The sequence below is a fragment of the Didymella exigua genome (assembly GCF_010094145.1).
Source record: "Didymella exigua CBS 183.55 unplaced genomic scaffold M421scaffold_26, whole genome shotgun sequence".
Taxonomy (NCBI): Eukaryota; Fungi; Ascomycota; class Dothideomycetes; order Pleosporales; family Didymellaceae; genus Didymella; species Didymella exigua.
In genome coordinates, this window is record NW_022984800.1 from 64890 (window position 1) to 79545 (window position 14656).

At 53.5% G+C, this 14656-nt stretch overlaps 6 protein-coding genes across 6 annotated transcripts in view; 1 reads left to right on the forward strand and 5 right to left on the reverse strand.

Moving 5' to 3' along the window:
* The window catches only part of M421DRAFT_397865 (uncharacterized protein), a gene marked incomplete at its 5' end in the record, with an annotated part of 2663 nt that extends 1061 nt beyond the window's left edge, over window positions 1–1602 (reverse strand). The window contains 3 exons of the mRNA XM_033590148.1: window positions 130–272; window positions 390–1262; window positions 1381–1602. Of these exons, the coding sequence (XP_033446021.1) occupies window positions 130–272; window positions 390–1262; window positions 1381–1602 (1238 nt within the window). The remainder of the gene's footprint in view (window positions 1–129; window positions 273–389; window positions 1263–1380) is intronic.
* A 350-nt stretch (window positions 1603–1952) lies between these two features.
* On the reverse strand, window positions 1953–2693 carry M421DRAFT_7543 (uncharacterized protein; the record flags this gene model as incomplete). The annotated part of the gene is made up of 1 exon (XM_033597127.1): window positions 1953–2693. One exon carries the CDS (start codon window positions 2691–2693, stop codon window positions 1953–1955), a length of 741 nt encoding a protein of 246 aa, XP_033446022.1.
* A 150-nt stretch (window positions 2694–2843) lies between these two features.
* Window positions 2844–4568, reverse strand: M421DRAFT_7544 (uncharacterized protein; the record flags this gene model as incomplete). The annotated part of the gene is made up of 2 exons (XM_033597129.1): window positions 2844–4040; window positions 4110–4568. 2 exons carry the CDS (start codon window positions 4566–4568, stop codon window positions 2844–2846), a joined length of 1656 nt encoding a protein of 551 aa, XP_033446023.1.
* A 1214-nt stretch (window positions 4569–5782) lies between these two features.
* M421DRAFT_231150 (uncharacterized protein) lies at window positions 5783–7417 on the forward strand. The gene has a single exon (XM_033588404.1). It carries the CDS (start codon window positions 5877–5879, stop codon window positions 7200–7202), a length of 1326 nt encoding a protein of 441 aa, XP_033446024.1. The 5' UTR covers window positions 5783–5876; the 3' UTR covers window positions 7203–7417.
* A 1007-nt stretch (window positions 7418–8424) lies between these two features.
* M421DRAFT_69153 (acetyl-CoA synthetase-like protein) lies at window positions 8425–10502 on the reverse strand (the record flags this gene model as incomplete). The annotated part of the gene is made up of 6 exons (XM_033596588.1): window positions 8425–8540; window positions 8611–9452; window positions 9506–10023; window positions 10074–10221; window positions 10278–10348; window positions 10401–10502. The coding sequence occupies 6 exons, from the start codon at window positions 10500–10502 to the stop codon at window positions 8425–8427; spliced, it is 1797 nt and encodes a 598-aa protein (XP_033446025.1).
* A 398-nt stretch (window positions 10503–10900) lies between these two features.
* M421DRAFT_423331 (GTPase-activating protein GYP5) lies at window positions 10901–14578 on the reverse strand. The gene is made up of 4 exons (XM_033593427.1): window positions 13636–14578; window positions 13237–13588; window positions 12351–13189; window positions 10901–12304 (listed from the first exon to the last, which is right to left on the reverse strand). Exons 1-4 carry the CDS (start codon window positions 14441–14443, stop codon window positions 11004–11006), a joined length of 3300 nt encoding a protein of 1099 aa, XP_033446026.1. The 5' UTR covers window positions 14444–14578; the 3' UTR covers window positions 10901–11003.
* Between the last annotated feature and the right edge of the window lie 78 nt (window positions 14579–14656).

Below are 14656 nucleotides of genomic sequence, written 5' to 3' on the forward strand. Positions count from 1 at the left end.
AAGCCCAGGTCATCGTGCCTGTCAAAGCCCAGGTCATTGTGCCTGTCAAAGCCCAGGTCATCGTGCCTGTCAAAGTCCAGGTCATCGTGCCTGTCGATCCTGTGAGCTTCTGATTGAGCCTTGTCGTACGTGACTGCCAAGAAGCGAGGTTCTTTCCCGTCGGCGTCTTGCTCGCGGCCTTCGTCGTCCTGGAGGAGCGCGGCGTTGGCCATGTTGAAATACCCATACTCGGCTTCAAACAGCGGTGCGCTGAAAGGCGATGGTCCTCCACTCTATGAAGGTATCGGGGCTAGTTGATTCACAGGACTCAACGACGGCCGCCTGTCTACTTGTGCTTCATTCAAGTAGTCTTTTGAGGACATCATGTCGCCTCTGCCAACACCCCTCACCGAAAACGAGCTGTTGGCTCTGTGGCTGGCGTTCGGCGTGGCCGATACCCTGCGAATGTCGGGAATGTCGAAATCATACCGCAACCTACTACCAATCGAAGGATCGGAGCTGCTGCTCCGGACACCCTTGGGGCTCCGATCAGATGTCGGCTGTTCAGGAGTCAGAGCTTGCCTCGCGCGAGGATTCGATTGCGTGTGTCGAAGGCGCATGATGGATGGAATTCGCTGTACCGCCTGTGTGGCAATTCTTTGGTCCGACTTTGTGCGTGGAGGCCCGTCCGGAGCACTGCACTTCCCCTTCCTCTTGCTGCAGAACAGAATCCTCGAGAAAATGGCGTTGTGCTTGCGGTGAGGATTTCTAGGTGTCGATGGCTGGCACGTCAGTCTTTCGAAGATGCCAACCTCGAGAGATGAGCAGGGTGGGCGTCTGGGTCTTCGTCGAGACGTTTCGTTAGTGCCATCTGCCCATCCGCTTGCTGCAAGGCTTGGAACATACTCGCTGCTGTGTTTTACAGAGCGGCGCCGCTTGCTCACAGTTTCTGCCAAAGTCTCCTCCGGCTCTGGTCCAGCATAGAGTCCGGGCCATGGAGAAGTTTCTGACGGAGCGCGAGCCTGGTGTCCAGCCGCAGGTGCAAGACGGTATGAGGTATGCGCACGAAGGGCAGTTACGAGTTTCCTGCTGGTCTGCTGCTGGAACAGCGGCAGGTGACTGGCGCTCGATGCAGGAAGAATGGTGTAGCACGATGCCAGTAGCTGTAATGCGATCGCTTGAACGAGGGCGTCGAAAGCTGGGGCACCATCGGGGCCACGAGGCGAAGAGGAGTCCGGATCTTTCAGTCGCGCAAGCAGTTGGCTAGTTGTAGGGAGGTAGGTCTGTTCCCGTCAGTGTTTGTACGCCTGCGTTTCGGTATGGGCAGCTTGCCTTGTCAGTATGTTTGGGTTTTGAAGCCCAGAACTCGTCGTGTTCGCGTAGCTCAAGCCAAGCAGCAACCTCCTTCATAATCACGGCATCTGCTTTGCTGTAGCCAGTGCCATCTTCCACGTCATCGGGATTGTCTTCAACTAGCCGTGAGTGGACATCCGCCTCGCTGCTCTCGCCAAAGAGCCAATGTAGGTATGGGGTCTGAGGTTCAGCATCGCGCGACTGTACAGGAATGACGTTGATGCTGAGTCTATCTCGTCGAGTGCGGTGAGAGTAGCGTGGGGAGGCCATGGCAGTTGCGTTTAGGACTACTTAACTGATGCAGTCGAAGGTAAATAGGGTAATGATGTAGTATGAGGCAGTCAGTGCAGGTGGAGAAGAAGGAAAAGGTTAGTCGATTGAGCTTTCTTGTAGTGCAACATGGGTATCATGAAGGCCACGAGGGTGGGACTCCGGGCGTGTGAGTGCTCTCCTTTCATGGAGGCAGGTGCTAGGATGAGACGGAAGTCACCGGTCGTTGTTGCATTCACCTCCACGCTCAGGTCTACTCAATAGTAAGTCCTACTTTACTGAACTTCATGTATCGCTCGTCGGTGAGTCCCGGGGCCGCCCTGCGATCGGCTCATACGCCTGTGTAGCTCTCATGTGCCGCCCATCTCAACGTCTCCAGATCCGGATGCGGCTGATGGTACAGCGTCAGCGCCTGCCACCTCAGACACCAGCCGAGAGCCATCTTCCGACTTGGAGATCGCGAGGCGCATCGAATCGCCTCGCTTGGCCTTTGCTGCATTCAGTCTTGCAAGGAAGCTAGTTGGAGGCGGTGTCAAAGTTGCAGCAAGGTCTTGCGCAATCACCTCAGGTTGCGCAGCTTCTGCCTCAACAGGACTCTTGAAGAGATCGTCTCCAGGTCGCAAGCGCCCAACTTTAGCTACCAGCTTCGCAGAGCTCATGGCTAACAAGTCCACGTTTGGTAGCGACCGAAGTGGCTTTTCTCCGGAGTCCGTGTCGGCGTCCGGCTTTGCAAAGTACATGTCCGTTCCAATTGTCGACGCCCACTGAAGACTCAGCAATTGGCCGTTGTACATTACCAGCGGGTTCTCGGTGTGCAGACCGATAATCTGTGCTTCGCCCAAAGTTGTTGCCTCCTCACCGTTGGCATTGATGCGGGCATTTTCGATCGTGGGCGCATCTTTTTGCTGGCCACGCTGCGCGTTGAGAGCGCGCAATCGACTCTTCAGGAGTGTGGGATGGCCAGTGCGACGATCGCTGTCGACGTGTTTCTGGCCTTTCGGGACGTTCGACAGATCAATGGGGATGTAGAAGTCGTCTGTTTCGACCTCATCGTACTCGTACTCCCAGTCCTCGTCAGCTGATGCGCCCATTGTGCAGACGGTCGAAGATGGGCAGGTAAGTGGGGTATTTTGGAGGCTAACTTGATATTCAGATGCCAAGCCAATTGTGGAACATGGGAAGTTTCTCAACCATCCTAAATTTCAACGTACTGCGAACTGTACCGAAGCCTTTTGCGATCTTCACGAGGCCTTTGATTCACCTGGATTGCCCCACCCGTGGTCAATGCGACACCACGCACCTTCTCCAGCTCGTCGAGCAGCAAGAATTTCCTGTCTTACACTTCTTGCCATCTTCTCTCGGCTGATCCACTCAGTCACGGCGTGTCCAGTCTCGTGTGCATTCAACTTCCAGTTCACTTCGTCGTCAGCCTTATTCTCTCGTAGCCAGCGCATCAGTTGCACCGGTACCATCCCGGCGGGTATGTTCTGCAGCGATTGAGTATCCGCTGGTATCCAGCCCTGAAAGAAGTTCAAATATGTGATTCGCCGCCATGCATCGTTCCAGTCTGGACCAGGCGATGCTGTGTGGTATTTCCATTCTTCGGGATCGTGGTCAGATCTTGACACTGACAGAAGCGCATCTGAACGCCAGCTCAAAGCCTTCAGCCAGGAACATCCTTCCAGATCAAGCCACTGCAACGAGTATGTGTTGGTCGAGAAACGGCGTAGAATGTTGGTGGCTTCGTGCCAATCGTCGTCAAGATCGGAGTAGAAGTGAGAGCCACCGAGTGAGACTGTGGCAACGTTTGATACCATGGATGTCGTTGCGGCGTTAGGTGTTGTAGATGGCCGCGGCCAGTAAGCGAGTGAAAGGTGTGTTATCTTGTTCAGGCTTGAAGAGATCTTCAATAGTTCTGGCCAAGATGCCCACGCACCTGGGCGCGCAAGCGATAACCTGCTGAGATTGGCGAAGTATGGTGTTGTAAGCGTTGCAGTCAAGACAGGCTGGGCACCCGATGATCCCTCGACCTCCTCTTCCCAGGATTCAGCAATCTCTACCAGTTTCCCCTTCCCTTTGCTTGTCGACTTGTCGATTTGCAAGCCCTTGGCACTTGGTAGTTGCAGTGTATACCGCTTGAGGCATTTTCCCACCTCTGCGATGGTAAAAGCTTCACTCAGGAGCCCAGTGAAATCCAGAAGACGAACCTCGTCCCAGCCTGAAGTGCCAGTACCCTCTTCATTCTGGAATAATATCCTGAATGATCTGAAGTTCAGGCATTCCTTGGCCCCAAAAGCAGCCAGATAGCTTAGCAAAGCCTCCCTCAGCGATATAGGTACGGTAGGGAGGTAATGTTGCTCGAATTCAGCGAGTTCTTCCCAATGTAATGCAAACGTTCTCAAACAGGCCCCCGCAAGGCTTCGACTCGGTGGAAGGCGCTGCGTCAATAATAAGCAAGCTATGCTAGTACACTCAAAGATTGAAAACCGAATTCTGCGTGAACGCACCTTGTATTCATCGTCTGTCGCTCTGACGAGCATACAGAACTTTGGCGCGCCACCTCCGTCGCCAGACTGCTGCCTTCTCATCTTCCGCACATAGTCCGGTGCATGGCGGCTAGATAAAAGCCAGCTGGTTGGCGCTGCTGGACCTGGTGGCGGTCTTGCACTGCCAATTGCTCGCCGTGAACGCAAGCCTGGCTTTGGCTTAGGAGCGTTTACCTCGGGTATATGCAGGATGCGCCGCAAGTCTGGCGGGACAGTACGACTGCTTACTGCCGATGTGAGCTCGTCCCTTTGTTCTGGCGTCGCTCGTGGTGTCTGCTCCCGGCGGAGTTGTTGTATGCGCTGATTGACGGTCTGTGGCTCGGACGGTGTTGATGACGACGAAGCTCGTGAGCTTTGGAGGGATGGATGGACATAGCTCGGCTTAGCTTGCGTGTAGGCTGGCGCATGCTTCTTGGGCATGGCCGTGCACGAGGCGTCGCCGAGTGAGCTTAGAGCGCAAAGGTTAATGGTATATGAGTAATTATTATGGCAAGCGCAAATCGGTTCCTATGAGTCAAATGCGCGAGCGACTGAATATAGCAGAAGCTCCAAGCTTGTATGCTGATGCGTTCGATATGAGCGTAGAAGATACGATGAATGGTCGGCACGTAGCGTGCTGTCGATGAAGATGGAAGAGAAGCTCGTCTCTGGTGTTGATGGTCGTCATGACGCTACAAGGTACCCGAACACAGCTTGGATAAAATGTGACTCCCATGTCTGCGCATCCATCGCATGGCAAGTCCTTTCAGTTGGTGGATCTCCAATTGTAGAGAAGTTACGACTGCATGCATATGTACAAACAACGGATTGTGAGGATCGCAGACGCGGTGTTGGTTCACGGATCGAGAATGCCTAATGCTTGGCAGGCCTTGAAAGCTCGGACTCGAACTCCTTATCGCGATGAAGTCACCCAACATTATTGGTACTGCAGCTCAACAACGCACAGTCATCTGCGTACATAGGTATGCATTTTCTTTGCCACTTGAACCTTGTCTCGGCTTTGCGCCAGTATAGCTCGGCAGATACCGTGAGGACAATAGCATCGCTGCGACGGCTACCCTCATCAACGCCGCCTCGTATCTGCCGGTGCCATAGTCCTGCTATCTTCCGGTCATCGTTGGTCCATTCCATGTGAGATTGAAAAGCATTCTTGGATGCAGCGGCACCCCCGTTGGGGCGTCTCAAGCTATGACTGAGCCACCAAGACCTGGCTCTAAACGGCCCGCTGTCAAAGGCTTTTCAAGCGAATTGGCATTGATAATCCAGCCACAAGTCCCCTCGTACACAGAACCATGCCGGCAGCTATGTGACCTGGACAGAAGCGCATACAGTTAATAAGGAGTCTTCATCCAGACTGTTGAGAGGAATGAAGAGCCGTTACACGAGGACGCTGGAAGGTCCAAGCTGAAGCCACGCAAGCAACTGAACCCCTGCACACCACTAAATTTAACCTCTGCCCACCACTTTCCCCCACGGAGCTTTAATGCGGGAAGGATCAGCGAGTGCCTGACTCCCGTAAAGCCTGGCTCGTGGGTCGTCATGGCTGTTGTTTCCTGTTCTTTTTTCGGCGTTCCTCAATTTCTCTCATACCTCACTTACACCATGCCATAGCCGTCCTATCTGCGTCCCGCTGCTCTTCCACCTCATACCGCCTATAATTTTGATAATGCTCTTGTAGCTTTACCGGCCAATATATCGCACCCAGTCACTCGCTTACGATTAGGAACGATGCATTTCTCGGCGCGCACGATTGTGGGCATCGCTGTCTTCATCACGTTCACAATTCTCTACACGATTAACGCGGTATCTGCTCGCGACCCGACCTCGTTCTTCTTCAACCCTCGCAAGGGATACGCTGCTAGATACTCTGCTATCCGACGCCAGCAGGCCGAAGAATTTTTACAAGCCTACCACGATGCGCCGAGTCACGAGATAGTCAAATCTGGCCCCGAGAGGAATCGAAAATTATGTGTCGGCATACCTTCCTTCAAGCGTGAGGGAGTACACTATCTGCGAGATACCGTCGGCTCTCTCTTGGAAGGCTTGACACCAGAAGAGCGACAGGAAATATACCTCATAGTGTTTATACCACATTCAAACCCGAATGTACATCCCGAGTATCATGAGGCATGGCTACCTGGGCTGGCAGATCAGGTCCTCACTTACCAGTTCGGGGATGACCAGATGCAGCACATCCGCAATATGGAAAGCAAGGGTGGTTTGTACGTCGAGAAGGCGCTCTTTGATTACAGATATCTCCTGTCAGCGTGCACTGAGCAGTTCACACCTTATATCGCCATGATCGAGGACGACATCGTGGCCATGGATGGGTGGTACCACCGCACGATGGACGCAATCAATCAGGCCGAACAGCAGGCTGCAGAGCGTCGCGCAAGGGCAGATTTCCTCTACCTGCGTTTGTTCTACACGGAAGAATTCTTTGGCTGGAACGCGGAAGACTGGAGGACTTACCTATACTACTCGCTTTGGGCTGCTGGCATCCCGACTGCAATACTGCTCTTCGTACGCTGCGCTCGACCGACGACAAAACTCTCACTCACTCTCACCACGCCTCGATCGTTCATTTCGATTTACGCTCTGCTCGCAGCCGGCATCCTTATCTTCTTCGGCATGGGTCGCAACACGGTTATGCCCATACCTACTGGTGTAGCTGAAATGTCTGAGTTCGGTTGCTGCGCCCAAGGGTTTGTCTTTCCACACCTGAAGGCCCTCGCACTTGTCGAATACTTCAAAGACCGCCGCCTTGGCTTCGTGGACGTACTCACAGAAGACTACGCTAACGAGCGCGGCGAGCTCCGGTACGCCATGACCCCTAGCGTTATGCAACATGTCGGCAAGAAGAGCAGCAAGATCGATGATTACGGGCCACAAAGCAAGTGGGGCAGAAGCGTGGCAGAGAAGATATGGAATTTCACATTTGAAAAGCTCGACTGGAGGAAGTTACGACAAGAACACGAACAGAATACAAAAGAGAGGCACGAGGCGAAGGCTGAGAAAGACGCGCAGTTTGCCAATCAAAAAGCCGGCGTTTGAGGCTTCCATGGATGCCGATGGAAAGTAATGCAGAAGATCAAAGACCGGAGTTGCCAGTAGCCGGAAAGGCCGGACAGCACAATGTGCGGACCAGGACGACCTCGCACCGGCATAACATTCCCACACGCTCGCGGCACATCGTGACTTATGACGACGTTCACGACAGTCTTGCGGGATATATTCGGCCTGCAAGCACTCAGCGCAACGTCGAGTCGCCGCGCAGAGTGATGCCATTACAACAGGCAAGGGCACAAGAGAGGTGTATGCCATCGGCAGTAGGGCAGGATAGCCCCACGATGTAGAGTCTGTGCGGCTGGCATGATGCAATGCAATGCTAGACACATAGATGCATAATAAGTGGTAATACAATGGTACTTCGAAGAAACAATAGGACACTGTATCTGCCCCCAGCGGTCTTGCATTCCTTCGGCTAATCCTTTTGCCTGCAAATGTCAGGCATTAAAGCTGTCTCTCGCCAGGACTCCAACGTCTCGCCACATGAGACCTTTCGATACCCACACATGCCACTAACAAAGAAGCTATACTCGAGATCATCGCGATATTCCGGCAGAACACTGAGCGCTGACTGCAACTCAGAACTGGTTGGCTGATCTCCATAGCCCGCCACTTGGTCAACAGTCATCGCAGGCTCGAAGACATGTGATCCAGAGGTAACTGAGGATATGCTCAGGTGCAAGAGCGGCTACTTCGGACGCACTCGGTATCGTTTTCCGTCCCAGACACAGCGCAAACGAGGCGAAGAAATCCACAAAGCCAGTGGTAAGCTCTGGATGCATTGATTATCGCTTGCTCCTTTGATTCGACTCATCATCTCTACAGCACATTTGAAGTAAAAACCTGTCAGGCTTTTCTCATCTGGGCTCGATAACGGGCGGCGCACCAGAAAAATTTCAGCGGAGGTGATAATCCGTAGATCTTATCTCGGGGATCCGTTGCCTGGCAGGTGCGTAGCTGAGCGCGAGCCTCGAATAGCATGCTTGCAGGACCTCGATCCAGATCGTTCTCGAAAAATTGTTGTTGCCGTTAAACCGAAGGGTACTTTGAGCAGCACAACGCTCGCTGCGCAAGCGTGCTTGATCGGATCCCATGACACGATCTTATGTCCGCGATGTTCTATACTTTGTTCTCGCTTGCTTTCAATGTCAAGGGTAAGTGGCGTGAAACAGGAGTGTAATTAATCATTTGCCGTGCTTTAGCACTGTTACAGTCCTTGACCTTCCTGTAGCCACTTGATGCCTGACTCTCTCAGCTTGAACTTCTGAATCTTTCCACTGGGTGTCTTCGGATAGTCTTGTACGAAGAAGATGTACTTTGGCACTGGTCACGTTAGCAAAATTTTCAGACTGTAGGTCTTCAATGCTTCGCATTCAAGTACCAGCAAACGTACCAAGATGATGGCTCAACTTTTCTCTGACCCAACTCCGCACCTCGTCAGCTGTGATATTCCCCTCATCGCCATCGTGCTTCACTACGAAAGCTGCAACAACCTCGCCATATCGCTCATCCGGTAGACCTGCCACGCTGACTTCACGAATCGCAGAGTGCGCAAAGAGGCAGTTCTCGACCTCAAGAGGATGAATGTTTTCACCACCCTTGATGATGAGATCCTTGATCCGCCCTGTGATGCGCACATATCCATCAGCATCCATAGTCGCCTCGTCGCCAGTGTGTATCCACATGACGCCATCCTCGTCAGCACCCATGACTTCGGATGTCTTCTTCTCGTCGCCCCAGTATCCTTTCATGAGTAGGTAACCGCTTATAGCGAGCTCGCCCCGCTCATCAATGCCGAGTGTGCGCGACCAGTCGCTAGGATCGACGACCTTGGCTTGTACGTGTGGGAGAAGGCGGCCCACGCTGTCGATACGCTTTTCGATCGGGTCGTCCGTTGTCGTCATGCAGCTGACTGGACTGGTTTCTGTCATGCCATAACAGATGGTCAACTCGGTCAAGTTCAATTGCTTATGAAGCTTGCGCATCAGCTCGGCAGGTATCGAGGACCCGGCTGCGATGCCCGTACGTAGGTGTTCGAAGCCATCTCGAGGCACGGCGCCATGGGCGAGGAGGTCGAGCTCTGCGACGAACATGGTGGGTACGCCGTAGAGAGCCGTAGCTTTGTATTCGCGCGCGGCTTTAAGGGTTGCAAGTGGGTTGAAAGCTTCGGCGGGCCAGATGATGGAGGAGCCGTGGGTTGCTGTTGCCATATAGCCGAGAATGCAGCCAAAGCAGCTACATGCTGTGTCAATGCCAGGTCAGGAGAGCTGTAGCGCTTGAACACTCACTGGAATAGAGGAGGCGGACTGCAAACGCGGTCGTTCTCAGTCAAGAGCATCCTGTCGCCAATGCTCTTTCCGTTGTTCAGAATGCTTCGGTGGCTCAGACAAGCAGCTTTGGGCATGCTGGTTGTACCTGAAGTAAACTGGATGTTCACGATATCGTTGGGGTCTAACCCCTGATCCTCCAGAGCGCTACCTTTTCCTCCGTCCTCGAGCACATGCTCGTATCTTGTGATGCTTCTGTATACAGCGCAGTCAATCCTCCCCTGCGCGTTATCTACCATGATGACATTCCTAAGGGACGGCACCAGTTCGGACTGCAGGTTCGACTCAGTCAGATCCGGCACGAGATGTGTGAGCAGAGGTACGTTCGATCGAGGGTCTTTGCGTGGGAGATTCGTCTCGGCGCCAATGATGAGGTGGCCAGCTTCAAGGTGGTTGAGGGCGGAGAGAACCTGAGGCGCATTGAAGGCAGGGTTCAATGGCACGAGTATCGCGCCCAGCTTGAAGAGCGCATATGTGATCTATGCAGATGTTAGCGTACTTCCCTGTGTGCTTCACGAAGCTGCCTCACCGTAGCGAACTCGACATTGTTTCCCAATGACACTGCGACTCTATCCCCCTTCTTCACGCCTCTCTTCTGTAGGCCTCTGGCAAGCGCATTGGAGTCTCGATCGAGCGCCTCGTATGTGAGAGATGTGCGTTGGTGGTGCGAGATGACACTGATAGCATTACATTAGAAGCTGCTGCTTTCTGCATCGATAGATCATGTACTCACGCGTTGCGGTCGCCGAATTGCCTCACGATACCCGCAAAATGTTCAGGTACCGTCTGTTCGAGGAGCGGAGGCTGCTGGCGCGTCAATTATTATCCAAAGCTCAGGGTCTAAGCTCCAACTTACCTCGGTTGGCCCCTGGCGGAGCGCTTTGCTGAGGATACCTCGACGAGTTTCACGTTGTATTGAGAGCAGCCTCGGAGTGCGAGCAACCACCGTCCGGAACATTTTTGGGCAGCAGAGGCGTTGAATGGAAGAGGAGATAGCCGAGCATATTGTATGGAGGATTAAGCCTGTAGTTAGTGTCTGGCTGTCGGAACGCGGGCATGGGGTGGGTTACCGTATACCCAACCTTGCGGTTGCTAGTTTAGCCAAGAGATTTGCCGCAGAAGCATCAGCCAACCAATTCCATAAGCCACCCATCTGCCACAGCTGTGCCACGATCATGATAGGCTGGTATCTCTTCGGCACTTCTGCTAGCCAAACTATCGATAGCGAAGTTAAACGGTAGTTTACCGGTATGCGGGGTAGCTCGGGGCGAGGGTAGAGGCGGGCGGGTGCGGCATTCGGCCAAAGAGGCAGCAAATGTGAGAAGCAATAATGAGAACGACCAAACGCGCAGCAGAAGTGAAAATCGATAGTGTATTTGGTGTTGCTCCTGTACGCTCCCCTGATGCAGTCGAACAAAGTGAAGATCCCAAACGCCGAACTTCGACTGTTCGTACATGATCAAGCTTTGCCGCTCTCAAACTCCAAAACCCTTCGGCTGGCGTCGCTCGCTCTTCGGTCCTTCGTACTCCTGATCTCTTTATCAGTACCAGGCGAAAGTAAGTCGGTGAGATTCTCCTCCTTAACTGAGACAACATCTGCTGTCTCTGCGCCATCGAGGAGATCTGCGTCTTTCTCCTCTCCTTCATGATCCTCATCATCGTCACGGGCATGCTGCGACTGAGCGTCAAGCTCTTTCTGGGCTTCGTCGTATCTGCGCCTAACCTCCGCTGCAACGCGCATGCCGTCATTGACAATGTTGTCGAGAATGCCTCGAATGCTCTTGCCCGGTGGGACCACGCCAACACCTGCACCACCTACCACGCCCATGCCACCTGCTAGGCTAGACATCTGTCGGCCAGCGTTGGCGAATGTAGTGAGATTCGAGGATGTCGACATCAAGGATGGTAGGGGTTCATCGGCCAGGCGGAAGGACGAAGAGAAGCCAATTTCAAAGAACTGTTCTAGCACTTCATCTGCTAGAATGACCATACGGAAGGTAGGCAGTGTTATGTGCAAAGGCTTGTTGGGATCCAGCGCAAGATTGGCTGCTTTGGCTTTCTCGTGTCGCTCGCCTGTCTCCGACTCGATTGTATGTGTAGACTGCGTTGGCGATAATGGATTCTCTGCAGGCCTCTCAGCCTTTGGTGTCGCAGGCTCGTCCCCAAAATCAATAAGGTCATCTTCATCTTCGTCGCCGATCGCGAAGTTATCTAGACCCTCTTCTGCTTCACCAACCGTAGCGCCGCTCTGGTTCGAAGAGTGATCCGGATCGGCGTACTCGAAGCAGCGGCGAATGAATGCAGAGACACTGCTGAGGAACTGCTCGTCCCGGGACATTGGAGGATCAGAGCCCACATCAAGTGACGATGCTGAAGGGCTGACAGATTCGTGGAGTCCTCTTCTCGACAGGAAGAGTAAAGCTTCTGATATTCTCAAAATGCCTTCGCGGTCCACCCTGCCATCGCCATCATCATCGTATAGCTCGAAGAAGTAGCTGATGTTCGACATGATATCTTTGGTCCCCTTGACAGCGGCAAATCCGGCCACAACATTTTGCAGCGAGAGCGAGTCGGTCATGTCAGTATCCCAGCGGCGGAAGAGGCGCTTCAGGAACTCGTGATCTGCAGGCTCTGGCCCTGAACCCCAAGGTGATACTGGCGGCCGACTTCTCATGCTGCCGCCAAAATATGAGTGAGTCTGAGTGGGATTCGCCTCTTTCGGCGACGTTGGCGAGTCAGTAACGGCCCATTTCGCGATTCCTACGACTTGTTAGCGTGATTTTTGCTTCTCTCGAGACCGACTTACCAGCAAGGAACTCCCTGAACGCATCATAGTCCATGTGTGTTGGACTGACGCCCACGGCCACCCGTCCCTTTTCGGCACTGCTGCTTGCAAACCCACTGATGATCTCCGTAGCCTTGGCACGGCTGACCTTTGCTTTTCGCTCAGCTTCTTGCTGCATGATCTCTGCTCGCTGCTGTCTATCATACAGGACCGCGTAGAATTTGTCGTACAAGAAGCCCAGGTCGTTCACACTCAGCTTCTTGCTTTCAGGGCCAAGATTGCGAATAGATGTGCGCTTAGCAAAGTTCTCAATGTTCTCGAGAACTGCATCTTTATGTTTCGCCCGTTGTTCTGAGATGGTGTTTTGCGTGATGCCAGCGAATTCTTTGAATGCCACTACCATCAACTCCTGGAACCGTGTAACGGCTCGCAGTTTCTGGTTCTCGGATTTGGGATGCGCAGACTCGTCGAGTCTAGAGAAGTATGACTTCAGAACTGAGATGAAAGATCCATCGTCTGCAGCATCCAAGAGCTGCTCGCCGTTAATGCGCAAGATGGCAAGCCCAATTTGGAACAAGACTTTGGGTCCTTCAAGGAAGAAGACATCCAGGACTCGGAAGGCGAAGATCAAGGGCATCGAGTTGATGTAGAGCGACAGGAACCAAGGTAGGGAGACCACGGAAAGCTGAACATCAGACTTGACGAGATGGTCCCAAAGGATGGGCATAGTCTTTTCAACCAACGACTCGAAGACTTTTTGGTCCAGCAAGGTTCCGTACATGGTCTGTGAGTAGTATCCCGGTAATAGACGGTCACATAGTATCGAGAGCAGAAAGAAGGCTTGGGGCTCAGAAACGTAACTTGTGTTGTCAGAGTCAAAATCGCTTCAGTGAAAGGGAACACGTACATCAGCAATGCTGCCACGACGATGTTCATCGCCTGACAGTATCCAACCTCCTCGTTCGTCCAGCTGTACGCTGTCAAGACGCGCCGCAGCCTGCCTATACCTGCCTCATCCTGGAAGCCGGGGTATTCTGGTAGACTGCGGTTCAAGTCCTTCTCGATCTCATCTATGGCCAGCGATTCTCGCCCCGAGAACTTCGCTAAGGTATCCGTGTATAAGTTTGGATTCTGTAGGCGCAGAAAGAACGAGCCACAGGTGAGCTCCCAGATCTCTCCTCGTAATCGATTCGGCAGACCGACGCGTATCAACTTGTGGAATGTTGGTTGGCGGATGAGTGTCGCACCTCGGCCGTTTTCTGTACATTGTCAGCCTTCGTCGAAGACACAATTCAAGCACGCCTACCTCGTAAATACTCTCGCCATAAGCGTATCTTGGTTGCATCCCTCAGTTTCCGCGCATTGCCAGGGTACTTGAAAGTCAGTCCAAGACCTGTATCTGGGTGTTCTCTCCCTTGCTGAAGATCTCCAGTAGCAGCCGTGTTCTCTTCGTCCGTGGTGAGCAGGTACTCGGAGTAGCTAGTGAGAGCCACCTTGCGTAGCGTGTCTACACTCTTGACACCATCCCTCAGCCCCCTTTTCAAACCATCACAGAAGCGCTCGCAGGCCTGTCTCGAACCAGCCAGCTGGATGGTGAGCTTTTGACCAGAAGGCGTTTTGGTCTTGGAGTCAGGTATGCCGTTCCACGTGGTGATGGCGAGCGCGAACATGTAACTCTGGCTGTGCAGTCTCTCGACTCTCCTGATGCCACATAGAGGTAGTGTAAAGCCATTGCCGGCCGGCCCTGCGCCATGTGTCTGCCCTGTGAAGCTGCTGGACGAGCTCGAGCTGGCGGTGTTGAGGAAGCTCGACCCCTGCGTAGAGAAACAGAGATACTGCTCGCTCAGGTGCAGCTTTCCCACATAGTGATTTCCTTGTCCTCGCTCCCCTTCTGTCACAGGTTCGTCCGGGCCTCTCGTCGAGTGGTGGGGCTGCAAAGTAAGCTCGGCGGTGATCTCTTGAAGAGGGTTCTGCGAGTCGGGCAGCCGGAACTGGTAGCGAAATAGTGTTGCCTTGGACGGTCGGCGGTCGCTCGAGGAAGGGGCTGCGATGTTGCTGAGGGTGGGCTCTATGAATTGCTGGGCCTTCTGCACCAGATTCCCAATGTTGAACATGGTGCACGAATAAGCGCGGCGAGTGGAGCGAGCGTGGACTATGTGGCAGGTATGATGTAGTTGTGCCTCATCGCGCGCGAGAAGGGTGCATTCTTCGCCTGGGACGGTGTGTTCTTGGCTGGGCTGAAAGCTGCGGTGTTTCGTCGAGACACCCAAGGGTCACATTGCAGGCAAGCCGCTCGGCCCGTGAAGCGGCTCCACTCCTTAGCAAAT

What these genes read in the sequence shown, in the direction of transcription:
- M421DRAFT_231150 (XM_033588404.1), top strand. Translation starts at nt 5,877, where the DNA reads ATGCATTTCTCGGCGCGCACGATTGTGGGCATCGCTGTCTTCATCACG.
- M421DRAFT_423331 (XM_033593427.1), bottom strand. Translation starts at nt 14,443, where the DNA reads ATGTTCAACATTGGGAATCTGGTGCAGAAGGCCCAGCAATTCATAGAG. An exon ending in ATGGCGAGAGTATTTACGAG is followed by an intron (nt 13,589 to 13,635) that starts GTAGGCGTGCTT and finishes GACAATGTACAG; the next exon opens with AAAACGGCCGAGGTGCGACA. An exon ending in GTCGTGGCAGCATTGCTGAT is followed by an intron (nt 13,190 to 13,236) that starts GTACGTGTTCCC and finishes TGACAACACAAG; the next exon opens with TTACGTTTCTGAGCCCCAAG.